Below are 22,259 nucleotides of genomic sequence, written 5' to 3'. Positions count from 1 at the left end.
TCAGGAGTTGGAGGCTGAAGTAGACTATAATCGTACCACTGCACTCCATCCTGGGCAATAGAGACTCTGTCTCTTAAAACAACAAAAAAAGCATTAAACTTAATTGGATTTTTTCTTATTAATGTATCAGTTATTCTACACTCAAAGTGACTTGGAAGTTTGAGAAAAAGTTATTCCCCAACCTCCCTCTCCAAATCATACTAAAACAAACAAATCAAAGAGAGGAGAAAAAGGCAAAGTATTTACAGGAAAATAAGCTACAAATAACCGGAACTAAGCAAAGAAAGCAGAATAGGTTACTATGTTGGTGGTAAAAACTCTTTAAGGAGAGTCAAAATAACAGAAGCACTTTGGACCTTTGTCTGGACTGCTGGGATCATAAGCATTTTTTCTTGCTGAGCTATAACAGGAACTCAGTAGTTATCCAAGAGTGTGTCTGCTTTAGAGAAAATAATTTCAACAGCTCAACTGTAAAGAGATTAAAAGGTACAGGAATGCAGGGTGTGAGGGAGGGTAAGTTTGGCAGAGAGTGGCTTCAATAACAGTACTAAACAGTCAATGGCTACTTCTACATTTTTAGATATTAAAATATTTTGTTAACTACATGTCCATTCATAAAATAAAATAACATGGCTTGCTTATCGGCTTCGTTATAAATGTCTGGTTCATGCTAAGCCAAAACCTGGGGCTCTGGAATCTTCTTCTGAATTTCCAATGTAGTACCAATTACAATAATTTCTGCCAATAAAATTAAGAACCTAAGTGGGAGAAAAAGTCTACATCCTTCTGCACAAGAAATGATGCCACTCACCTTTTTAATGAAACTGTTAGAATATTTTATATTGAAAGATGAAAGAAAACACCAAGCATGAGGTAATTTATTATTTCATTTTCATTTCAGCAAGAGCAAAAAGAACAATCCAGGTATTTAAGAACTAAATTTCTGTCCCATAACATAGTTTACAGTCATCAAGATAAAATTAACTTCCTTTTCCCTACTATTGAAACAAAACAAGAAAAAATAAAAAGGATGTTGTCTAACTACTATTATCTAATTTGGTTCAGGTTTATCTTTACTTTTCCTTGATATAAAACACCAAAATGTGATAAATCAGTAATTTGAAAATGAAAAATCCAAACAGAATGTTAGACATACTCCTAATAGTATTTGTGTGAGAGACAGTCCTAACGGTCTTCCTGAGTGAACATCAAGGGACTGGGGGGGAGTGGAAATCAGTAATTTTCTAACAGCACTTTTACAGCAAATTAATGAGAAATCACTTTTTACAAATGCAAAAAAATGCAATACATATATGTATTTCAAACCGCCATTCATTGTCTTTTATAAAAAATACAGTCCCTTTAAAGCTAGGACTGGTCGGGCACGGTGGCTCATGCCTGTAATCCCAACACTCTGGGAGGCCGAGGCGGGTGGATCACGAGGTCAGGAGATCGAGACCATCCCGGCCAACATGGTGAAACCCCGTCTGAACTAAAAATACAAAAATTAGCCAGGCATGGTGGCATGCGGCTATAGTCCCAGCTACTCAGGAGGCTGAGGCAAGAGAATCGCTTGAAGCTGAGAGGCGGAGGTTGTAGTGAGCCAAGACGGCGCCACTGCACTCCAGCCTGGGCAACAGAGAGAGACTCCATCTCAAAAGAAAAAAAAAAAAAGCTAGGAGTGTTTTCTCTATAAAAAATACTTGTTCTCTTCCCTTAGAAAAACATTACTAACCATGACTTCAATCCATGGCTTGACAAGTGTTACTTGTAATATCTGTTATACTCTTTTGATCAAATAATACAGTAATTATCCTGAACCTCAGAAAAACTGTCTATTTGAGTGTTAAAAACATTCTTCTACAGTAACTTCCATAAAATACACTTCAACACAATCATTTTAACACCCAGCAGGTTTCTTCTTCAAAGTACTGAATCTTATTCTTAAATGTTTACTTTTTTTCTCCTACTTTGAACGTAATTGCATCAATAGTAAGGAAATACTTTGTTTTCATATTTTAGTACAGTTGGAGCCTTGCAGGAGACATTGTTCTCAGCTGCCCCCTTGCTGCTGAAAAGAAACTTTGAGGCTGGTGCTGTATAGAAACATACCAGTTATGTCTGATAGAGTAAGGTGAACACGGAATTTTGTGAAAAGGCAGTGATCATGAGACACTATGGCTAAAGTGTTCCAAATATCTTAGCATTTTTGATTAATAACTGAAAATATATAAGATGTTTGATCTCCCTATTTTTCAAGTATCAAGGTTCTCTGGTCCTAAAAACCTGAGCTGCTAGATATTTATACCTTAGGAAAAGAATTAACTAGTTAACTGAGAATTTCAGTGATAGTGAGTGGTAATAATCAGAGAATGAATTTGCTCATTCTATTGTTAGTATAGACACTTGTCCCTTTATATATGTGGAGGACTGGTTACAGAGCCACCTGTATAACTCCAAATCAGTACATACTCAAGTCCCACAGTTAGCCCTGTGGAATCTACATGTGTGAAAAGTTGGCCCTGCATATAAGTGGGTTTGGCATCCTGCTGAGGTTGAGAAAAATCCACATATAAATGGACCTGCTTCATTCAAACTTGTGTTGTTCAAGGGTCAACTGTACTTACTTCTAACCACAACCAGTGTATTCTTAAAAAAAAAAAAAAAAAAAAAAGAAAGAAAAAAAGAAAGCCAGCTACTCAGTATCACTCGAGCCCAGGGGTTTGAGTCCACCCTGGGCAACATAGTGAGGTCCCTTCTCTTGTTTAAAAAAAGAGAGAAAGAAAGAAAAAACAGCTTGGGATAGAAACCACCACTGAGGAATTCTAATTCATTCATGTGTTCCTGGGTTAACCTACAGCACTCTAACAGAGATATTCACAAGGCAATTCTATGAAGAAAATATTTTCATTTTATAGAAAAAGTAGATGAAATATAGCTATGCATTTTTTCCATTTAGCCTAACATTCATAACATTCAAAAGTGCTAGTATAAACATTTACTTTTACTTAAGCTAACTGATTATCTAACACATTCTTCACCAAACAAATGTTTAAGAAGAGATAAAAGAGGAATAGAGATTCTTAGGAACATAGATCCAAACATTCCACAATTAATAATCAGCCCATGATCCATCTCAAACCTACATTTCAGAAGTCTATTTCTCAATAACCAAATGGGAATTGGTTTAAAAGCCTAAATAGGAAAAGCCTAAATAGAATATTTTTATGTTTTTACTTTTCCTTTTGTTATAAACAGCATGGCTATCAGGATTACAAACAATAAAAATCAACAAGTAGTTTATATTTCCTAAATATAAACTCATAGTCTGACACCAATTCCATGTTCATCTTTTATTAAAAATACTCAACAGCTCAAAGTAAAGCATGTATTACAGTACTTAGACTGTTCCACTCACATAATTTATTTTATATTGCTTCCTATTTCTCACATCTTTGTATTTTCCACAATATTCAGCCCAATGTCTTGTGTACGGCAAGCACTCAAAAATATTTGCTCTGTTCTTTCAAGATGAACTTACCCTTCGAAATGACACAACATAAAATGTGTCTCCCCTTCTGCGGATGGCTTCAAAAAAGTCTTGATAACTTCTGGGTGAAGCATAATACACTTGTAGCTCACTCCCTGAGTTCCTGCTAAAGTAAAAAAAATATAAGGTATTACTAAAATAAAAAGTTTCATGCTTTCCCAAAATACTTCCCATTCTAAGGCTATGTCTGAATTCTAAGAATCTCTCTCAACCAAAACATTAGTTGCACTTTGGCAGTAATTTTTATAACAATACTTTGTAAAGCCCAAGGATCAAGATATTTTATAAGAACCCATTCACTAATGCTAAAATTCTGATTTCTGAATCAAGGCTGTAAAATGTACCAGATGGTCAAGTACATTGCAAAGCATGTAAAAATAATGAAAGTATCAGAAAATAGAGAGATTTCTGCATAGGTTTGAATGATTTTTAATTTTTTAGTAATACAAATTAAATCTGAGGAAAAATGATTTTTCACCACTATGTCGAATATATGAAGGTATGCTTGCCTACGAGGCTGTGTAAAAGGTGGAAAAAGCTTAGGATTTGAAAACAAACAGACTTGGTTTAGAATTCCTGCTTCACTTCTCAAGTGGGCACTCGGGGAAATCGCCCTCCATGAACAAACTGTTTCCTCCTCAATAAAGAGAGGATAACCACACAAACCTTGTAGGACTGTTATTGGAGATGTTATATATGTAAAGTGCCAAGCATGGATCCTGTCCCGTGGGAGTCACTCAACAACTGCTAGTCATTGATATTAAAAGTACCACGTAAGTGCCTTACTAAAATTAAAAACTAAAATGATAAGACCTCAAACCACAACATGCCCCAAAAGATACAGTCAAATGATTCTAATAGAGTTTTAATGTGTTCAGGATTTTCTAGTGTTTAGGACCAATATCTCGAAGAGTTAAAGGGATCCTGTAATGCTTCATTTTTCCTCAAAGAGAAAACTTGTATGTATCAATCAAATATAATTAAATTAACAGGAGAAAAAGACTGACCTAAATTGAAGTAATAAATGAGTCATAAGAACTTCCTTTGAAATAACTCCATTTGTTTACTAGGCCATTTCTGATTACGATATTTTGAATATATAGTCACTTCTTGCTATTTTGTGATAGTTGTGTTCTAAAAAGTCACTGCCAGCAAGAATTAGTGAATCCTAAACTGTTCTCCTAGGGGAAATACAGGGATAGGTTCCTGCAAGCCTCTGGTTACAGTGTTTCTGTTAAGTGATAAATATATAACTTTATTCATGTGTTTCTGTTTAGAGACACCTTCTTTAACATATAGTATTCATTCACTAACTTGAACTCACAGCCAACTGCACTATAAATCATGCCTGAATGAAACTTATCTAACACACATAGCTTCTCCACACAGCACATCACAGCCCGCTTGGGCTTAGCAACACTAGACAGCAATTCAGCAATATGACTCAGGGCCATTTCAAACAGCAAAATTACCAACAAAAAGCACAAAAATATGAAAAATATGGACTGTGAAAAGGACCTTGTTTATATAGCTGAGACTAGAGGGCAGAACACTGCCTTGTTCAACCTCACCAGGGAGCATCCACGCATGTTTGTGAATGATGACAAAAGCACTGCTAATATTAGGGGTTACAAATACATTTTAGCAGATTTTAGTAGGTGAATTAGCAAATATGGAATCCACAAATAATGAAAGTTGGCTGTAATTCACTAAAACATTTTAACTAATGAAGAAATACCATGCCATCATAACCATGCATCCAAAAATTGATACATTTTTAAAATAAATGTAATTGAATGATATATTCTGGTTAGCAGAGAATTATTAGTTATTATTTAAATATATTTGAATTATCAATTTCAACAGGATAATACAATCTCAGGATTTTAAACATTCATGATTGCTGATATGCTGCTCATTGCTATTTAATAGGAATTCTCAGTTATTAGTATAATGAATAAAATAGCTTTCGACTTACATTTTTACTATCTATCGATATATATTTTTTTCTCAGTGCCTAGAACACTGGCACACAGTATATTCTAAGTAAATGTTAAATTCGTATAAGTGAACTGCAAATGTGTGGTAGAGCTACAGATAGAAGCTGAGATTCTCAAATTTCACTTCGGTGATACTGTTGTAAATAACGTTGCATCATTATCATTTACCAGTTTGGGGGGCACTTATGTACCATGCTAAGTGCTCTAAATATATTATCTAATTTAACCATTATATCAACTCTGTGCAGCCAGCATTTTGTAGATGAGGAAACTTCAATTGCATGTAATCTGCTTGAGCCCACAAAGTAAGAGGTAGAGTTATGATTTTAACTCTGCCCAACAGGGCAAATAAAGCTAGCATCTTAACCATGACACCACATTGCTTCCCATTATTATATTTCCCTTTGAAGACATTTAAACCTGTAGATACAGCATTCTCTTTGAAATCTTTCAAAATCTTAAGTATTATTGTGTAGTGAAAAATGCATTGTAAGTAAAACAGCTAGGATCTGAATTCTGAGTCTGCCACTAGGTCTTATGACTCTGAAAATTACAAAAAAAAATAAATGATTTGACCAGTTTTTCTATATATAAAATATACTTTTAGTTATTACATGGATTTAAAGATAAAATGCATGTAAAACACTCAGCAGGACACCTGGCACAGAGCACTCAAAAAATAACATTCCCTTCCCTAAGTTCATGAAACAGATGCAAATCAAGGGCAAGAAAGCTATGGGTATTCAAGATTTTCATCAAAATTATGATGGAACAGCATTCTGACTAAATTTGTATTTAAGGGATTTGGGAGAGTTGAACTTTTGGAATTATCTGGCTTTATTCCAACTGCTCAGTAGTATATGTTATATATATATATATATATGAGAGTATATGACTAATATAAAACTCATAGATGAGAACAAATTTAAGGTGAAAAGGAAGTGTGAATTTCAACTTTCTTAAAATACTAGCTATTTTAAATTCCCTGGCCAAGAGCTTCTGCACTGTCTTACCTGATACTAGTGGTTTCTGTGTATTGAACAGCCATCAGCTGAGAATTTGAGCCCTGTTCCAGAGCACCCTGGAATATTAAAAAAAAAAAAGTTTAATACTGTATCATGAAATTATATGAAATCTTCCTATACTGGTTCATTCTATACTTACATTTGTTAAACTTCCATTGCTAAGATTTCTGACATATTCAGTTCAAATAATTAAACACTGACAGATATTAGAACTCTTTAGGTCCATTCTGGTCTGGGAGAAGTGTATTATGGGGATTAAGGCATTTAAGGCGCTTTCCATTAAGTTTAAAGAAAAAGCCCAAAAGCTTAGTCTAAGCACCACAAATTTTATGACCAAGCCATGTAAGTGTTACTGAACATATAACAATGTATGCTTGTCTAAAATAATTATCTTCCCAATGACAAGTTCCTAAGAAGTATGAAAAGTCCATAATGAAAGTAGATCCTATTGTTTACTGAGTTAAACACAGAGATCTTCATGCCAAAATACATCTATGAACTAAGCCATCATTAAAGAGTTCTTACTGATGACTCTTGGCAAGAGAACAGTTCAATCTACACCCATTAGTGGCCCACATATGCTACACTGGAAACCTGTCTTTCACATAGCATTTGCTTTGCACTATGCCTTTTTATTCTCCCTGGTAGTTATGTAAGCTGATTTTCAGAAGAGGTTTGTCAGGGTATCAGAGTTCAAGGGCATATTACCAAGTTCTATTACATTAGAACGTAATCTTACCCTGTCAAACAATGGTTTAAATAATTTTTTAATCATTTGTTCATTACTGTGTCCATATATCCATCTTTCAGTAATCAAAGCACCTACATGGGCCCAAGCTACAAAATCAAATATTTGACTTCTGCCTTTAAGAAGCTCACAGTTTAACTGGGAAGACAGATATAGGAAAACAATACAATGTGATAAGTGCTAAAACAGAAGCATGTATGCATATAAGTGCTAAAACAGGAGGTAAAACAGAAGTTTAAGGGAGAAAAGAAAAGGAAACAATTTTGTTTGGTGGATGGAACCAATATGCAGAGATGAATATAGGGGTTCCCACTTCTGGCTCTGTAACAAGTCAAGGATCTTATTTTATAAAAGTCTAACGTGGGTCTTGTATATTGCAGGTGTTCAATAAATGTTTTGTTTAACAACAAATGAAAAAAATCACCAATAAAATGAAAAGAAGAACACAGTTGAATAATAAAATACTACACTTACTGGCATAGTTATCCAGTAAGTAGTAAATAAAACCAAAACTAAATTATAGCTAGTTGATAAATATAAGGTTTAAAATGAACAGATTAGCTGGTGAATTTTAAATGATTTGTGCTACTTTGGCCCATATGAAGTGAGCAAAGAAGTTTGAAAGAAGCCAGACTTCTTTCCCTAGTCTCAGAAAGGAATGCGTATGCCTTAGGAAAAGCCAAGTTACAGAGATATCAGGCAATCAGAAAATAGATATTCCATTTACCTATCCAAGATTTATACCAATTAACTAAAGAAGCTCTGAAAAACTAGTCATGAGCTTTTGCATTTTCAGCTGTGTGAGTTTAGCAAAAGATCATAATTGACAAAAATGTGAGAGGCATTTACACAGAAATGAGAGGATGTTAAAATCTCCAGTTATGCTGTAGATCTTTTTCTCAAGTTCTGTCACTTTTTGCTTTGTGTACATTGAAGCTTTGTTATTAGGGGCCTACACATTTAGAATTGTTTTATCTTCTTTGTATGCTTCTTTTATCAATAAAAAATTTCTTTTGTTGTCTCTTAGAATAACCTTTGTTTGGAAGTCTACTTTTTCTGATTAATATAGCCATGCCAGCTTTTTAATGCTTCACGTTTGCATGGCATACATCCTTTTTCACCTTTATTTTCCATCTGTCAGTGTCTTCATATTTAAAATGTTATTTCTTATAAACAATATATAGTTGGATCTTCCCTTTTTAAAAAAATCTAGTTTGAAAATTTCTTCCTTTTAATTGATGTGTTTAGCCCACTGAATTTAACTACTAATATGGTTGGATTTAAGTCTATCATCTTGGTATGCATTTTTAATTTATTCTATTTGTTCTTTATGTGTTTCTCTTTTCCTGTCTTCTTTTCACTGAACTGCATATTTTTTAGTATTCCATTTTTATTTCTTACATTGTCTTTTTAGCTATATTTTTTCTTTTCTTTTTAAGACACAGGGTCTTGCTTTGTTGCCCAGGCAGGCTCACCGCAGCTTCTCAAACTCCTGGACTCAAGCAATCTTCCTGCCACAGCCTCCCTAGTAGCTGAGATTACAGGCACAAGCCACCGTGCCTGGCTCTAGCTGTACTTCTTTATGTTAGCTTTTAGTAGTTGCTCTAGAGATTATACTTTGATATGTTACTGCAGTCGATCTTGAAATATTATTTGAACAACATAAAAACTTTATTAAGAGTACAATTCCATTTATCCCTCCCCACTTTGTGTTCTTATTGTCTTATATTTTACTTCTATATAAGCAATAAACCCCATAATAAACTGCTATTATTATTGCTTTAAAAAGACAATAGTCTTTTAAAGACATTTAAATACACACACACAAGATAAATATAGTTTCTTTTACAAAACGCCTGTTCTTCCAGAATCTACAATGAACTCAAACAAATTTACAAGAAAAAAACAAACAACCCCATCAACAAGTGGGCGAAGGACATGAACAGACACTTTTCAAAAGAAGACATTTATGCAGCCAAAAAACACATGAAAAAATGCTCATCATCACTGGCCATCAGAGAAATGCAAATCAAAACCACAGTGAGATACCATCTCACACCAGTTAGAATGGCCATCATTAAAAAGTCAGGAAACAACAGGTGCTGGAGAGGATGTGGAGAAATAGGAACACTTTTACACTGTTGGTGGGACTGTAAACTAGTTCAACCATTGTGGAAGACAGTGTGGCAATTCCTCAGGGATCTAGAACTAGAAATACCATTTGACCCAGCCATCCCATTACTGGGTATATACCCAAAGGACTATAAGTCATGCTGCTATAAAGACACATGCACACGTATGTTTATTGCAGCACTATTCACAATAGCAAAGACTTGGAACAAACCCAAATGTCCAACAACGATAGACTGGATTAAGAAAATGTGGCACATATACACCATGGAATACTATGCAGCCATAAAAAATGATGAGTTCATGTCCTTTGTAGGGACATGGATGAAACTGGAAAACATCATTCTCAGTAAACTATCACAAGGACAAAAAACCAAACACCGCATGTTCTCACTCATAGGTGGGAATTGAACAATGAGAACTCATGGACACAGGAAGGGGAACATCACACTCCGGGGACTGTTGTGGGGTGGGGGGAGGGGGGAGGGACAGCATTAGGAGATATACCTAATGCTAAATGACGAGTTAATGGGTGCAGCAAAACAACATGGCACATGGATAGATATGTAACAAACCTGCACATTGTGCACATGTACCCTAAAACCTAAAGTATAATAAAAAATAAAAAAAAAAACGCCTGTTCTTTTTACCCAAATATTTGCCCATTCTGATGCTCTTCCTTCCTGCTAATCTGGGGTTCTATCTGGTATCATTTACCCAAGTCTTTTAAAAAACATCTTTAGCATTTCTTATAGCACCGGTCTTCTGGAGACAAATTCCCTTGGTTTTCTCTATGTGAAAATGTCCTTATTTTGCCTTCATTTTGAAAGATATTCATTAATTTTCCCCTTTACCTTTTCTAAAAACTCAAAGTCTAGGAAGAGGGTAGAACTATGAAATAGGACAAGTCAAATCAAAGACATAACGCTTAGATACAACAGATATTTCAAAGAAATGTCAGTTCACTAAAATTACAGAATATTTTATAAGACATAATGCTTAAATACAACAGATATTTCAAAGAAATGTCAGTTCACTAAAATTACAGAATATTTTATAAGAGTTTGGGATACTCTTAGCAACTGAAAGAGGTAACTGGAAGAAAAAAGGTTGAAATGAGAAAAGAAAAAGGAGAGCAGTTACAGGCTCTTTACACTAAGAAACAGAATTTTTTTTTAAATCTTGATATGCTTTGGCATTGACAAAAGCATAAAAGCAGAATAATTCTTCTCCTTCCTCTAACCAGGAACTTCTTTACTACTGACAAATATAGATTCTTCCCCATCATTCCCTTCTATAGTAGCTAAGATTCTCACATTTCTGAGCATATCTAAGCTCCCTACAGAAAGAAATGTACCCAAAATAGCGCAGAATGAAAGAAGACTTTAAACTACACATCTCCAAATGAACAAAGACAGTAAAATTAAAACAAAATTCTTTTTCTTGCATTGGAATTCCTTTAAGATTAAAGAATATCAAGCACCCCTTCCATGGTAAATGCTCTATTCATTTAATGACTAGGAAAGAAAAACATGACAAATTCCATCTAATGATAAGGCCAAAAAAAGGCATTTAGGGCAAGAATTTTAATCTAATTTTTCATTAAGTTAATTATACTAGCTGTGTGGGATTACCTACTGGCAATGATCTATTCCTGACTCCTGTGCTCTTCCTCTGTGTAGCAAAGGATGGAAGCCTGAAACCTATATCACTCAAACTATTTTGCCACCAGAGCTCTGGATATAATTTAGATTCTGCCAATAAGATGCACTTGCTTCAGATGTGGAAAGCAGAAGGGAGACAGGGTCCATTTTTCCTCTGACCATGGTAGCAGCTTATGTGTAGGCTTTGGCAGACATGAATTTTTGAAGTACTAGACTCCACATTCCAATGCCAATAAGCAGCTTTGGGACTTTGGGGTACATGTGACATTGTTAATGACTGTCTGCAGCCTCTATTAGTATTAACAACCAATAAAGTTGCCTACTATAGTAGGTGAAAAAAGTTGTTGGAGAGGCCAAGAGAAGCACACAGTAGATAATTACAGAATTTCAGGATGTCAGAGTTTGAGCTCACCTAGACTAGCCCTCATTTTATGTACGAAAACAGTTCCATAATGGTTAAAAACTCATGTTTCTTGTTATCCTTTTAATGTACTTTAGAATATAACACATACTGCTTCCAATTAGTCAGGAAATAATTAAGTATTTTAAGATGTTTCCATTAGCATGTAAACATGTAAACCTGGTGAAATATTTCCCATCCAAAAATAAAACTCTTTCTTGACTCCTGTAGCTACTCCATTTCTCTATTCCCATGTATAGGGATCACCCTGAAATCATTTTCTTCACTTCCTCCTCTATTATTACTTCCCTGAATCCACTTCAGTTGGCTTTTGCCATCACCACTCCAATGAAAGAACTTTCATGAACGTCACTAACAAGTTCTGATGGTCAATTCCAAAGGTAATTTCTCACTCTTTATCTGAATCAGCATCTCTTGGCTCTCTTAGCCCCTGTAATTAACTGTTACATCCCCTTCTTTAAAAACTTTCTTTGCTTGAGTTTTGGGACACCACTATCCCTAAAATTTCTCCTATTTTACTGGCCAGCTACTCTTCTTCCTTTTCAAATACTGGTTCCTCTTTCTCTTTCAGCCTGTAATGTTGGAGATGGCCCAGAACTTGGTACCTCACTCTTTCCTCTTTATTTCTCTCTAGGTAGTAGCACCACAAATTAAACTTCCAGTTTCAACCTCTCTCCTAAACTCCAGACCCAGATATTTGATTGTCCACTTGACTTCTCCACTTGAATGCCTAATAGCCATATCAAACTTAACATACTTAAAATTCTTGACTTCCACCTCTAACTGCTCCTTCCCCAGTACCGGTCTCAGTAAATGGTATCACCAATCATCCAGTACCTAAGCATAGGATTTATAATTATATCAACAATTTCTATCAGCTTTACTTTCAAAATATATTTGGCATCCAAGTACTTTCTGCCACCTTCACAACTACCACATTAGTATGGATCACAACAATTCTCTCACCTAGCCCACTAAAATGGCTTCTTGTCTCCCTACTTCCAGTCATACTCCCCACCATAGTCCACTTTATGTAGCAACTACTAATTTTTTCAAATATAAATCATATCAAGTCACTTCCCTACTCAAACCTTTCAATGGCATCCCCTCAAACCCATGATGAAATCCAAAGTTCTCACCAAAGCCTATGAAGTTTGCTATGAGCTTACATCTGCTGCCTCTCCAATCTCATCTACCACTCTCCCCTCAGCCCCTGCATTCCAGTCGTACTCAGCTTCTTCATGTTCCTTCCTGAGGGTCTTTACATTTGCTGTTCCCTCCGTCTAGAAGCTCTCTCTCCAGATTTTCCCCTAAATCTTTTTTTTTTTCATTTTTAGATGGAGTCTCGCTTTGTCACCCAGGCTGGACTGCGCGATCTTGGCTCACTCCAAGCTCTGCCTCCCGGGTTCACGCCATTCTCCCACCTCAGCTTCCCGAGTACCTGGGACTACAGGCACCCGCCACCATGCTGGGCTAATTTTTTGTATTTTTTAGTAGAGACGGGGTTTCACCGTGTTAGCCAGGATGGTCTCGATCTCCTGACCTCGTGATCCGCCCACCTCAGCCTCCCAAAGTGCTGGGATTACAGGTGTGAGCCACCACGCCCAGCCTCCCCTAAATCTTTACATTGTTATTTCAGTGACTTTTCTGCCTATGGCAAAAGCAATGTTCTCACCAAACCCTTGTCTTCTTCTCCAGCACACAAGAAGATACATGATCCCAGGCTCTCTAACAGTAGTTCGGGCAAAATGACAGTTTTAGCCAACTAAACATTGGCTAAAAGCCAGGCCTGATTCTTAAAACATTTTGCACAATCTACCAAACTCTTTCTTCCCTAACATCCCAAGCAAGAAGCAAAGAATTTCAAGTTGTTGGGGCTACACAATAGAAAGAACCTGGATCCCTTATTCCCTGCTTGGAGAAAAGCAATCCTAAAAAGTGAAGTCAAATTTTGTGCAAGTGAAAAATTTTTATTCCATTAAGCTACTGAGATTTTGGGGCTGTTATAACAGCTAGCATTAATTACCTTGACAATGTTGTCTTAAAGTGGAACTTCTTCAGAGAAGCCTTCCCTGATCACTCAGTCTAGTCACTCATTTCTCAATTCAAATTCTAACCTCCTATGCTGCTTTGTGTTTCTTTAGAGAACTTAGCTCTAATTTTGAGTGTATTTGTGTATTTATTTATTTGCTTATTTGTTTAGCTCTGCACTAGAGTGTAAGCTCCATTAAGGTAGGGACTTTATCATACACATTACTTTATTTCAGGATCAAGAACAGTCCTTGGCTCATTATTGGGAACTTGCAGATGGCAGTTGCTAGTCTAAATTCTAACAACAAATATTTGATGAATGATGGAATGACTTAATGGTGTTTTGTGGCAAACAACATTGAGATGGAACCCCCACTTAACAAATTCTAAGTAAGACCTGTCATTAAACCATAGTAGTAAATGTCTTAAGTTCAGAAATACCCTCCATGGATATGTCTTCATTTCCAAACTGCCCCATGTCTCAACATTCTCTTTTTGAAAAGTTCTAAGAAAACAGGAGATAAGCAGTATTATTTATTATACCATTGTGCCAAAGACATTTGATATAGATATCCATGCACAGGAACTCCTGGCTTGAAAGCAAATTTGAAGGTGAGAGCAAGAAATAGCACGATGCCTGATCAGGGAACTACTAATACTATAAAACCTAAACTAGTGCTATAAAACCTGGGAGGAGGACTTCAGTGGCAATGATAGCTGCATCAGAAGCAGCAGGAGACAGTGGGAAGACGCTAAAGCTCAAGTTTACCAAATCTTCTAGGGAAGAGAGCAACCCAGCTGGGAGAAGCCTTCCAACAAAAACACCAACTATTGTTCAAAAACAAGCAGAAACATACCTGAAGAATACGGGTTTTCTGTTGATTATTTGTCATTCTTCTTGACTTGGTCCTTTCTACTTCATGTCTATGAACCCATCCTCGAAGTTCATGATTTAACCTATAAAATACAGTTTAATTAATTAAACATAGAAATTAATTAAACATAGAAATGAATGTTTCACCCTGTGGGTGGAAATGAATCTAATCATTTGTAGGTTCCAAAGAGCATTCCAAGTGCCTGATGACTCAATATTGCTTTTTGATCTGAAAAAGTTGACACTTAATGTTGTTTTTAATAAGACATGCATTTTTACATGGTAAACTTGTTAACCATGCATTAAAAATTCAAAGAAAACTACAGCTAAATACCTCCCAAATATAAACACTGGATGCTAAGGTTTTTCCACCAAAAAAAGTATTTCCCTGCCGGGCACAGTGGCTCACACCTGTAATCCTAGCACTTTGGGAGGCTGGGGTGGGAACACTGCTTGAGCCCAGGAGTTTGAGATCAGCCTGGGAAACACAGTGAGACCCTGTCTCTACAGAAAATTTTTTTAAAAAATTAACTGGGCATGGTGGCATGTGCCTGTAATCCCAGCTACTCAGGAGGCGAAGGCAGGAGGATCACTTGAGCCTGGGAGTTTGGGGAAGCGGTGAGCTATGATCCAGCCACTGCACACCAGCCTGAGCAACAGAGAGAGACCCTGTCTAAAAATAAAATAAAATAAAACAAGACAAAATAAAAAGTATTTCCTATTTCTATTCTTGGGCTATATAAACACAAACATTTGAGACACACTGTAGAGAACTTAACAAGTCATAGGACCCCTAACAACAAATAGATGCATTAAAACCTCTTGAAAATCATGCTCTTTTGGGAGAAGAAAAAGAATGAACTCAATTGCCTGGGGTAAAAAAAAATTCAAATTGTTCAACACACGAAATAAAAGCATAGCTCATATATAACTTCCCTTCTTTTGCTTACTTTTTACAGCAGCTGTGAAGATGTTAAACTATGTTTAACTGTAGTTGATTACTACACATCACAAAAAACCTGAGGTAGTTTTTGAGGTTTTAAGGATAAGGTCCAAAATCACAGGAAAAAAAATTCAAGGGAAAACTTGATAAAGAAGTGTGTACTAATGGTAAAGTATCTCCAGAATCACATATCCACAAATTATTATCTTTCCTAATTGGAAGAAAAAGGTATTTTCTGCTATGAATGTTACCAACTGTAAGCCTAACACCCTGAAATTTTAATATTAATTTCATTCTGTAGTTTTTAAAGAAGACATATTTAAGTAAGCAACTATCACATAAAATAGACCCATCACCATCTCTATCAGGTTGGTGGAGAAACTGGACAACTAATATGCCTACAGTTATCCACAAATAATTCAGAGATTCTCTCAGTCACTTAGTGAACCTGACCAACTACTTGTCTAGGTTCCAAAACTAAACATGGGAACCAACTCAGATGTTTCTGCAATAATCTATGACACTCACCTGAGAGACTCTGTTGTGTTAATTAGGGGCTGACAAGGAGGTGGAGGAATATAAAGCAATGGTTCTTCAGTTAGCACCATCAGAGCTTTGTCATTTGAAACAGAATGATCATATCTGAAACATGGATGCACAAAATTTGTTTCCTTATATCTTAAATGCCTAAGAAGTTTGCTATAAGAAAATCATCATTAGTGTTAACTTTTCATGGAAATAAAAATATAGTAAACAGAATATACTGCAAGATAAAGTATAAAATACAAAACCTTATTTTACATGAAATGTCATTTTCTGATTTTCTACAGAGACAGGATGGTAATTCACATTTGTCTAGTCACCATTTATTGAGCAATTAATTTGGAATAAGGGATACAATAACACATGGTTCATCATGTCTTCAATGAGCTTAAGACATGCACAATGCTGCTGGTACAGAGGTAGTAACACAGTAACGGGGTAATTGAGGGGAAAATCACTGGTCTTATGTGACCAAAGTTTTGGGGTCATTCACAATTCTATGATAATAAAACTGGATAGTATCTCTAAAACAGGTAGGGGTGTGTGTGTGTGTGTGTGTGTGTGTGTGTGTGTGTGTGTATGTTAAGGATAGGGTGAGACATAAAATGCTTGGCAGGAGAAAAGTGAAAGAGTTGAAAAGCCAAATATAAACTATGGGATCATGGAAGAATGTGAATCACTAATAAAACAACAGGGTGACTGACATTACCTATTTACTCCATTTGCTTCAAAAATATATACTTTCCTAGCCATCACACTGATGTAGATCATGTGAATTCATACCCAAGGTGTGACGTAGGAAGCAAAACTGGAGTTGAAAGTTAGAATTTGAGATGGGGATATTACTGCTATTTATGCTCTTCAGTCTACAATCTTAATCTCTCTCACTAACAAAACTTGCATCTCTCCTGAATTTCTTTACATAGGATGATCTGGATTTAGAAAACTAGATATGCTAATATCTCAAAAGAAAACATGTAAACATATAAAACTGAACACAGTGAGATTCACACTTTTCATTTATTCATTCAACAAATACTTGCTGCATACCAACTGTGCGCCAGGTATTGTGCTAGGTGCTGAGAATCCAGTAGGGAATGAGAGAATCAAAGTTTCTGTCCCCAAAGACCTTAATGGGGAAGATGGGCCAAATAGAAGAAAATAAATGCAAAAAATAAATCCGAACGCTGGTAAGTGCTATGAAAGAAACAAACAAATGGTTGAAATGGAAAAGCAATGGTAGTATATACTTTAGATAGAATGGTCCGAGAAAAGATGGTAGTTACATCAAGGCCTAAACGATGAGAAGACACTGCCTCTATAGAAACTGGGGTAAGAGCGTTCTAGGCATAAAAGAGGCAGGTGGGGGAAAGGTAAGCTCAAAGAACTTTAAAAAGACCACTGGCTGAAGAGTTGCAAGCAAGTGGGGAGGTAGAAAGGGAACAGGATGACGCTGGAAAGGAATCATAATAAGGTCATAATAAGAGACCAGGTCATAATAAGGAATTACTAAATGTAATAAGAAGTCATAAAAGTGTTTCAAATAAAGAAGAGATATATTTCAATTTACATTTATACTTTGCCACGGTACCAAAAACGGACTCAATGGAGGCAAAAGGGGAAGCTGAGACACTGATTAGGAAACAGCTATGGCAATCCTGGCAAGAACTGATGATGGCATGGACTAGGTTTGTGGCAGCAGAGACCGAGAGGAGTGGACCAATTCAAGACAAGTTTTGGGAAGATTAACAACAACACTTGTTGAAAGAGAGGAATCAGGATTTCTGGCTTAAGCAATGGAAAGGAAAAAACAGTTGTAGAAAATTGGTTGGAAGTAAAACAGGGAGAGGAACTGAGTTCCACAGTGCACATGTTAAGTTTGAAATGTTAAAACAGAGATGTCAGAGAGACTATTGGATATGTGACTCTGGAGACTCAGAAGAGAAGTCTGGACTGAAAACATAAATTTGAGAGTCATCAGGACATATAGATATGAACTGTGCATGAAATTATGGATGAGTCATCTAGGCAGAAAGAAAATAAAAAAAGTTCACAGTTCCAAACTTGAGATTTGGGTAAAAAAAAGAGCCCACAAAGATTACTGTGAAGCAGCAGCCAATAAAAAAGGGAAACTAAAAACCGTAGCAACACAAAAGGAAAGTCTTTCAAGGAGCAAATGACCCACACAGCCAAATGCTGAGGAAAGGGCAAGTAAGATGGCAGAAAGCACTGGCCCCTTAACAGAAATAATTTTGGCAGAGTGGAAGACTAACTTCAAGTTAAAAGTTAGAGATATCTATTTATGCCACACACAAGAGTAAAGAAACAATAGCAGAGGATATATAGAACATTCTTCCCTGCAACTTGCACCAGGAATATTCTCAATGTCCTCTCTTGTGGCTATAAGGGTTAAGTAGGTTTAAGTTGTTTGGAATAAAATAGACATGTTGGTGCACAGGTAATGACTGAAAACACAAAAGGATCAGCCTAAAATGAAGCATTGAGTGAGAAGGAAAAAAAACGTCTGTCTTGTGTTTGATAAATCTGAATGCCTCTAAAAGGAGGCTGCTTAACACCTCCTTATAAATCTATGACATACGCATTATTTTAAAAATCATGAGGAGAATTGCTTGAACCTGGGAGGCCGAGGTCGCATGGGCCGAGATCGTACCACTGCACTCCAGCCTAGGCAACAGGGTGAGACTCCATCTCAAAAAAAAAAACAAAAGCCTTCCCTCCCTCCCTCCCTCCTTTCCTTTCTTTCTTCCTTTTTTGAGATGGTCCCTCTGTTGCCAGGCTGGAGTGTAGTGGCGTGATCTCGGCTCACTGCAACCTCCCTGTCTCGGGCTCCCGTGATTCTCCTGCCTCAGCCTGCCGAGTGCCTGGGATTGCAGGCACACGCCGCCATGCCTGGCTGGTTTTTGCATTTTTGGTGGAGACGGGGTTTCGCCATGTTAGCCAGGCTGGTCTCCAGCTCCTGACCTCGAGTGATCTGCCCGCCTCGGCCTCCCGAAGTGCTGGGATTACAGACGGAGTCTCGCTCACTCAATGCTCAATGTTGCCGAGGCTGGAATGCAGTGGCGTGATCTCGGCTCGCTACAACCTCCACCTCCCAGCCGCCTGCCTTGGCCTCCCAAAGCGCTAAGATTATAGCCTCTGCCCGGCCGCCACCCCACCTAGGAAGTGAGGAGCGTCTCTGTCTGGCCACCCATCGCCTGGGATGTGAGCAGCCCCTCTGCCCGGCCGCCCCGTCTGGGAAGTGAGGAGCGTCTCTGCCCGGCCACCCCGTCTGGGATGTGAGGAGCGCCTCTGCCCGGCCGCCCCGTCTGGGAAGTGAGGAGCGCCTCTGCCCGGCCGCCACCCCGTCTGGGAAGTGAGGAGCGCCTCTGCCCGGCCGCCACCCCGTCTAGGAAGTGAGGAGCACCTCTGCCCGGCTGCCACCCCGTCTAGGAAGTGAGGAGCGTCTCTGCCCGGCCACCACTCCGTCTAGGAAGTGAGGAGCACCCCTGCCCGGCCGCCACCCCGTCTGGGATGTGAGGAGCATCTCTGGCCGGCCGCCCCATCTGGGAAGTGAGGAGAGCCTCTGCCTGGCCGCCCTGTCTGGGCAGTGAGGAGCGCCTCTGCCCGGCCGCCCCGTCTGGGATGTGAGGAGCACCTCTGCCCGGCAGCCTGGTCTGGGAAGTGAGGAGCGCCTCTGCCTGGCCGCTGTGCAACCTTTCAAGTGTGAAGTGACAGCCTTTCTGCAGGTGTACCCAACAGCTCTGAAGAGACAGCCACCATCGAGAACTGGCCATGATGGCAATGGCGGTTTTGTCGAAAAGAAAAGGGGGAAATGTGGGGAAAAGAGAGATCAGATTGTTACTGTGTCCGTGTAGAAAGAAGTAGACATAGGAGACTCCATTTTGTTCTGTACTAAGAAAAATTCTTCTGCCTTGGAATGCTGTTAATCTATAACCTTACTCCCAACCCCGTGCTCTCTGAAACATGTGCTGTGTCAACTCAGGGTTAAATGGATTAAGAGCTGTGCAAGATGTGCTTTGTTAAACAGATGCTTGAAGGCAGCATGCTCCTTAAGAGTCATCACCACTCCCTAATCTCAAGTACCCAGGGACACAAACACTGCGGAAGGCCGGAAGGCCGCAGGGACCTCTGCCTAGGAAAGCCAGAGACCTTTGTTCACGTGTTTATCTGCTGACCTTCTCTCCACTATTATCCTATGACCCTGCCACATCCCCCTCTCTGAGAAACACCCAAGAATGATCAATAAATACTAAGGAAAAAAAAAAATCATGCCTGCATACTTAGAAAAATACAAACACTGTAGTCCATGAGAAAAGTCCAAAACTGCTTTTGAAAATATATTTCTGATCTGAACTCTAGTAATGATTTCTGCACATCTGTGCTAACTGGCTTTGTTCTATCAGCCAAAAATATTCTTTGGAAAAAAAAAAAAAAGTCTGATAGGAGAAATACCAGGACAAGGATTGGGTGGAGTTAAAGGAGAGAGAAAATCAGCCAACATACAATCTGGAGACAATTAGACCAACATTAGCCCAGGAACAGTCAGAGTTCGAGTCTGCTTGCAAACATTTTATGCCAAGAGAAAAAAATTCAGCAAATAAATCATTAAAGTAAATAAAGTAAAGGACAGTGCTAGGGAGCTAGAGTTAATGAGAATTCTTGGAGTAAAGATCAGTTCTGGGTGACATCTTACATAGGGTGACCATCCTTTCCCATTTATCCAAGACAGCAGTACTGGTGTTCTGATGTAATTATTACTAGCACCACCTTTCCTTCTTAAGAGTGTCCCAGTTTGATAGAACATTATATGGTCATACTATTTATATGCCACATATTTCTATGACTGAAAAAATATATGCAGTTAATTACTAAATGACAGGCTAATACAATATTATAAACTATGGGATTAGAATCTACTTTTTTATTTGAACCATGTCTCATAGCTCTCCTTAGAAAAACATAAAGTAAGCTGCATTAAAAAAAATGTATAGGTATCATGGCTGAAAATAGATAAAACATCTAAAATTCAGTTCAGAACACAGAACAAAGTAATCTTAGGTGCTTTCAAATGTTTCACAAACATTTTTTGGTATCTTTTATTCAGTATTTATACTGATAAAAGCAAGAACATCAAATCAATGGACTGACATTTATTTAAATCTCTCAAGTTGCTGAATAATATTTCAGAGGACTTGCATGTAATCAAGAATCCATAATCTTTCCTGGGTTGTTTTTTGTTTTTTGTTTTTCCCCAAGACCAGTAACCCAGATTATTCACTCAATGGTGACTTTGGAGTAGGGAGAGAGAAAATAGCTTGCATCCATGTACTACTCTGAAAGCTGATAAATTTCAGCCAGAAAGTCATTTAGACTTTTAGGTTGAACTAGTATGATCAGACTACTATGCTTTCTAGGAGCCACCATGTTATCTTATGCTAATGTGGAAGGCTTCTATTTGCTGCAGTTAATGCAGAATAAATAATATTCTTGTAAAGCTTACCTGAATTTAATTTCAAGAATTCAATCCATAACTTGTTCTATTCTTTAGCAAGAAGCCATCTCAACTCTCATAAATCCCAAGGCTGTTAGATTTAAATTTAATTTTTGATGGATCTTATGTGGACACTAACAGAATTCAAAATTATAGAACACGTAGGGCAAACCTGGACAAATTACTTAGTAAAATTAAAGATACTATTAAACTCTACCAATATTCAGGGGCACTGTTAAGAGATCATCAAGGTGAATATTTAAGAAGTATGATGAATTTTGGCATGTAAAAAAGCAGGAAATGTTATGTTTTCCAACATTATGACATCTATCACTGCTATGTTGCATTTCAGCTACTGCCATAAAATCCTTTGGGTCCTCCACTGACTTGGCATACTGTATTCTACAAAAATAACAGTTTTTTCAGGAAGGCTAAGTGGAGACAAGCCTGCAGGATTGTAGTGATCATCTTTCAACAGTATGGATGTAACACAGTAAAAATCAGGAAGAATGATTGCCCTCAACCTACAAATCCTTAAAGAGATAAAAGTAAACAAATCTGTAATAATTTTCAAGCATTATACTGTGCAATGGTTACCATACTTGTGACCTCCCTTTGCCTTGTTAGTCAAGGACCTGGCTCCATTTGGCTCTAATACAAATTCTAAATAACACAGGGAAATGTTTATCAAAAAGTATGCAACTATAAAAATGTCCACTATATCTTCTTCTAGTTAACATAATACAGAAATTGCATTTTTATACAATTAAACCTTTTTGCTATTGACAAGCAATATGGAAATTTATCAAGTCATTATT

General features: G+C 37.4%; 1 protein-coding gene across 5 annotated transcripts in view; it reads right to left on the bottom strand.

The window, feature by feature from the left end:
• ATF6 (activating transcription factor 6) overlaps positions 1-22,259 on the bottom strand; it is a 210,504-nt gene that overhangs the window by 101,703 nt on the left and 86,542 nt on the right. For 4 of the 5 annotated variants that reach the window (XM_063627165.1, XM_063627167.1, XM_063627169.1 and 1 more), the window contains 4 exons: positions 15,915-16,028; positions 14,427-14,526; positions 6,564-6,631; positions 3,542-3,656 (listed from right to left, as the gene is read on the bottom strand). In XM_063627165.1, the coding sequence (XP_063483235.1) occupies positions 3,542-3,656; positions 6,564-6,631; positions 14,427-14,526; positions 15,915-16,028 (397 nt within the window). The remainder of the gene's footprint in view (positions 1-3,541; positions 3,657-6,563; positions 6,632-14,426; positions 14,527-15,914; positions 16,029-22,259) is intronic. The other variant, XM_063627166.1, reaches the window with a different exon arrangement.

Source organism: Symphalangus syndactylus, chromosome 12 (assembly GCF_028878055.3).
Source record: "Symphalangus syndactylus isolate Jambi chromosome 12, NHGRI_mSymSyn1-v2.1_pri, whole genome shotgun sequence".
NCBI lineage: Eukaryota > Metazoa > Chordata > Mammalia > Primates > Hylobatidae > Symphalangus > Symphalangus syndactylus.
The sequence above is the reverse complement of the archived record's forward strand: the minus strand, read 5'-3'. Positions and strand labels throughout refer to the sequence as shown.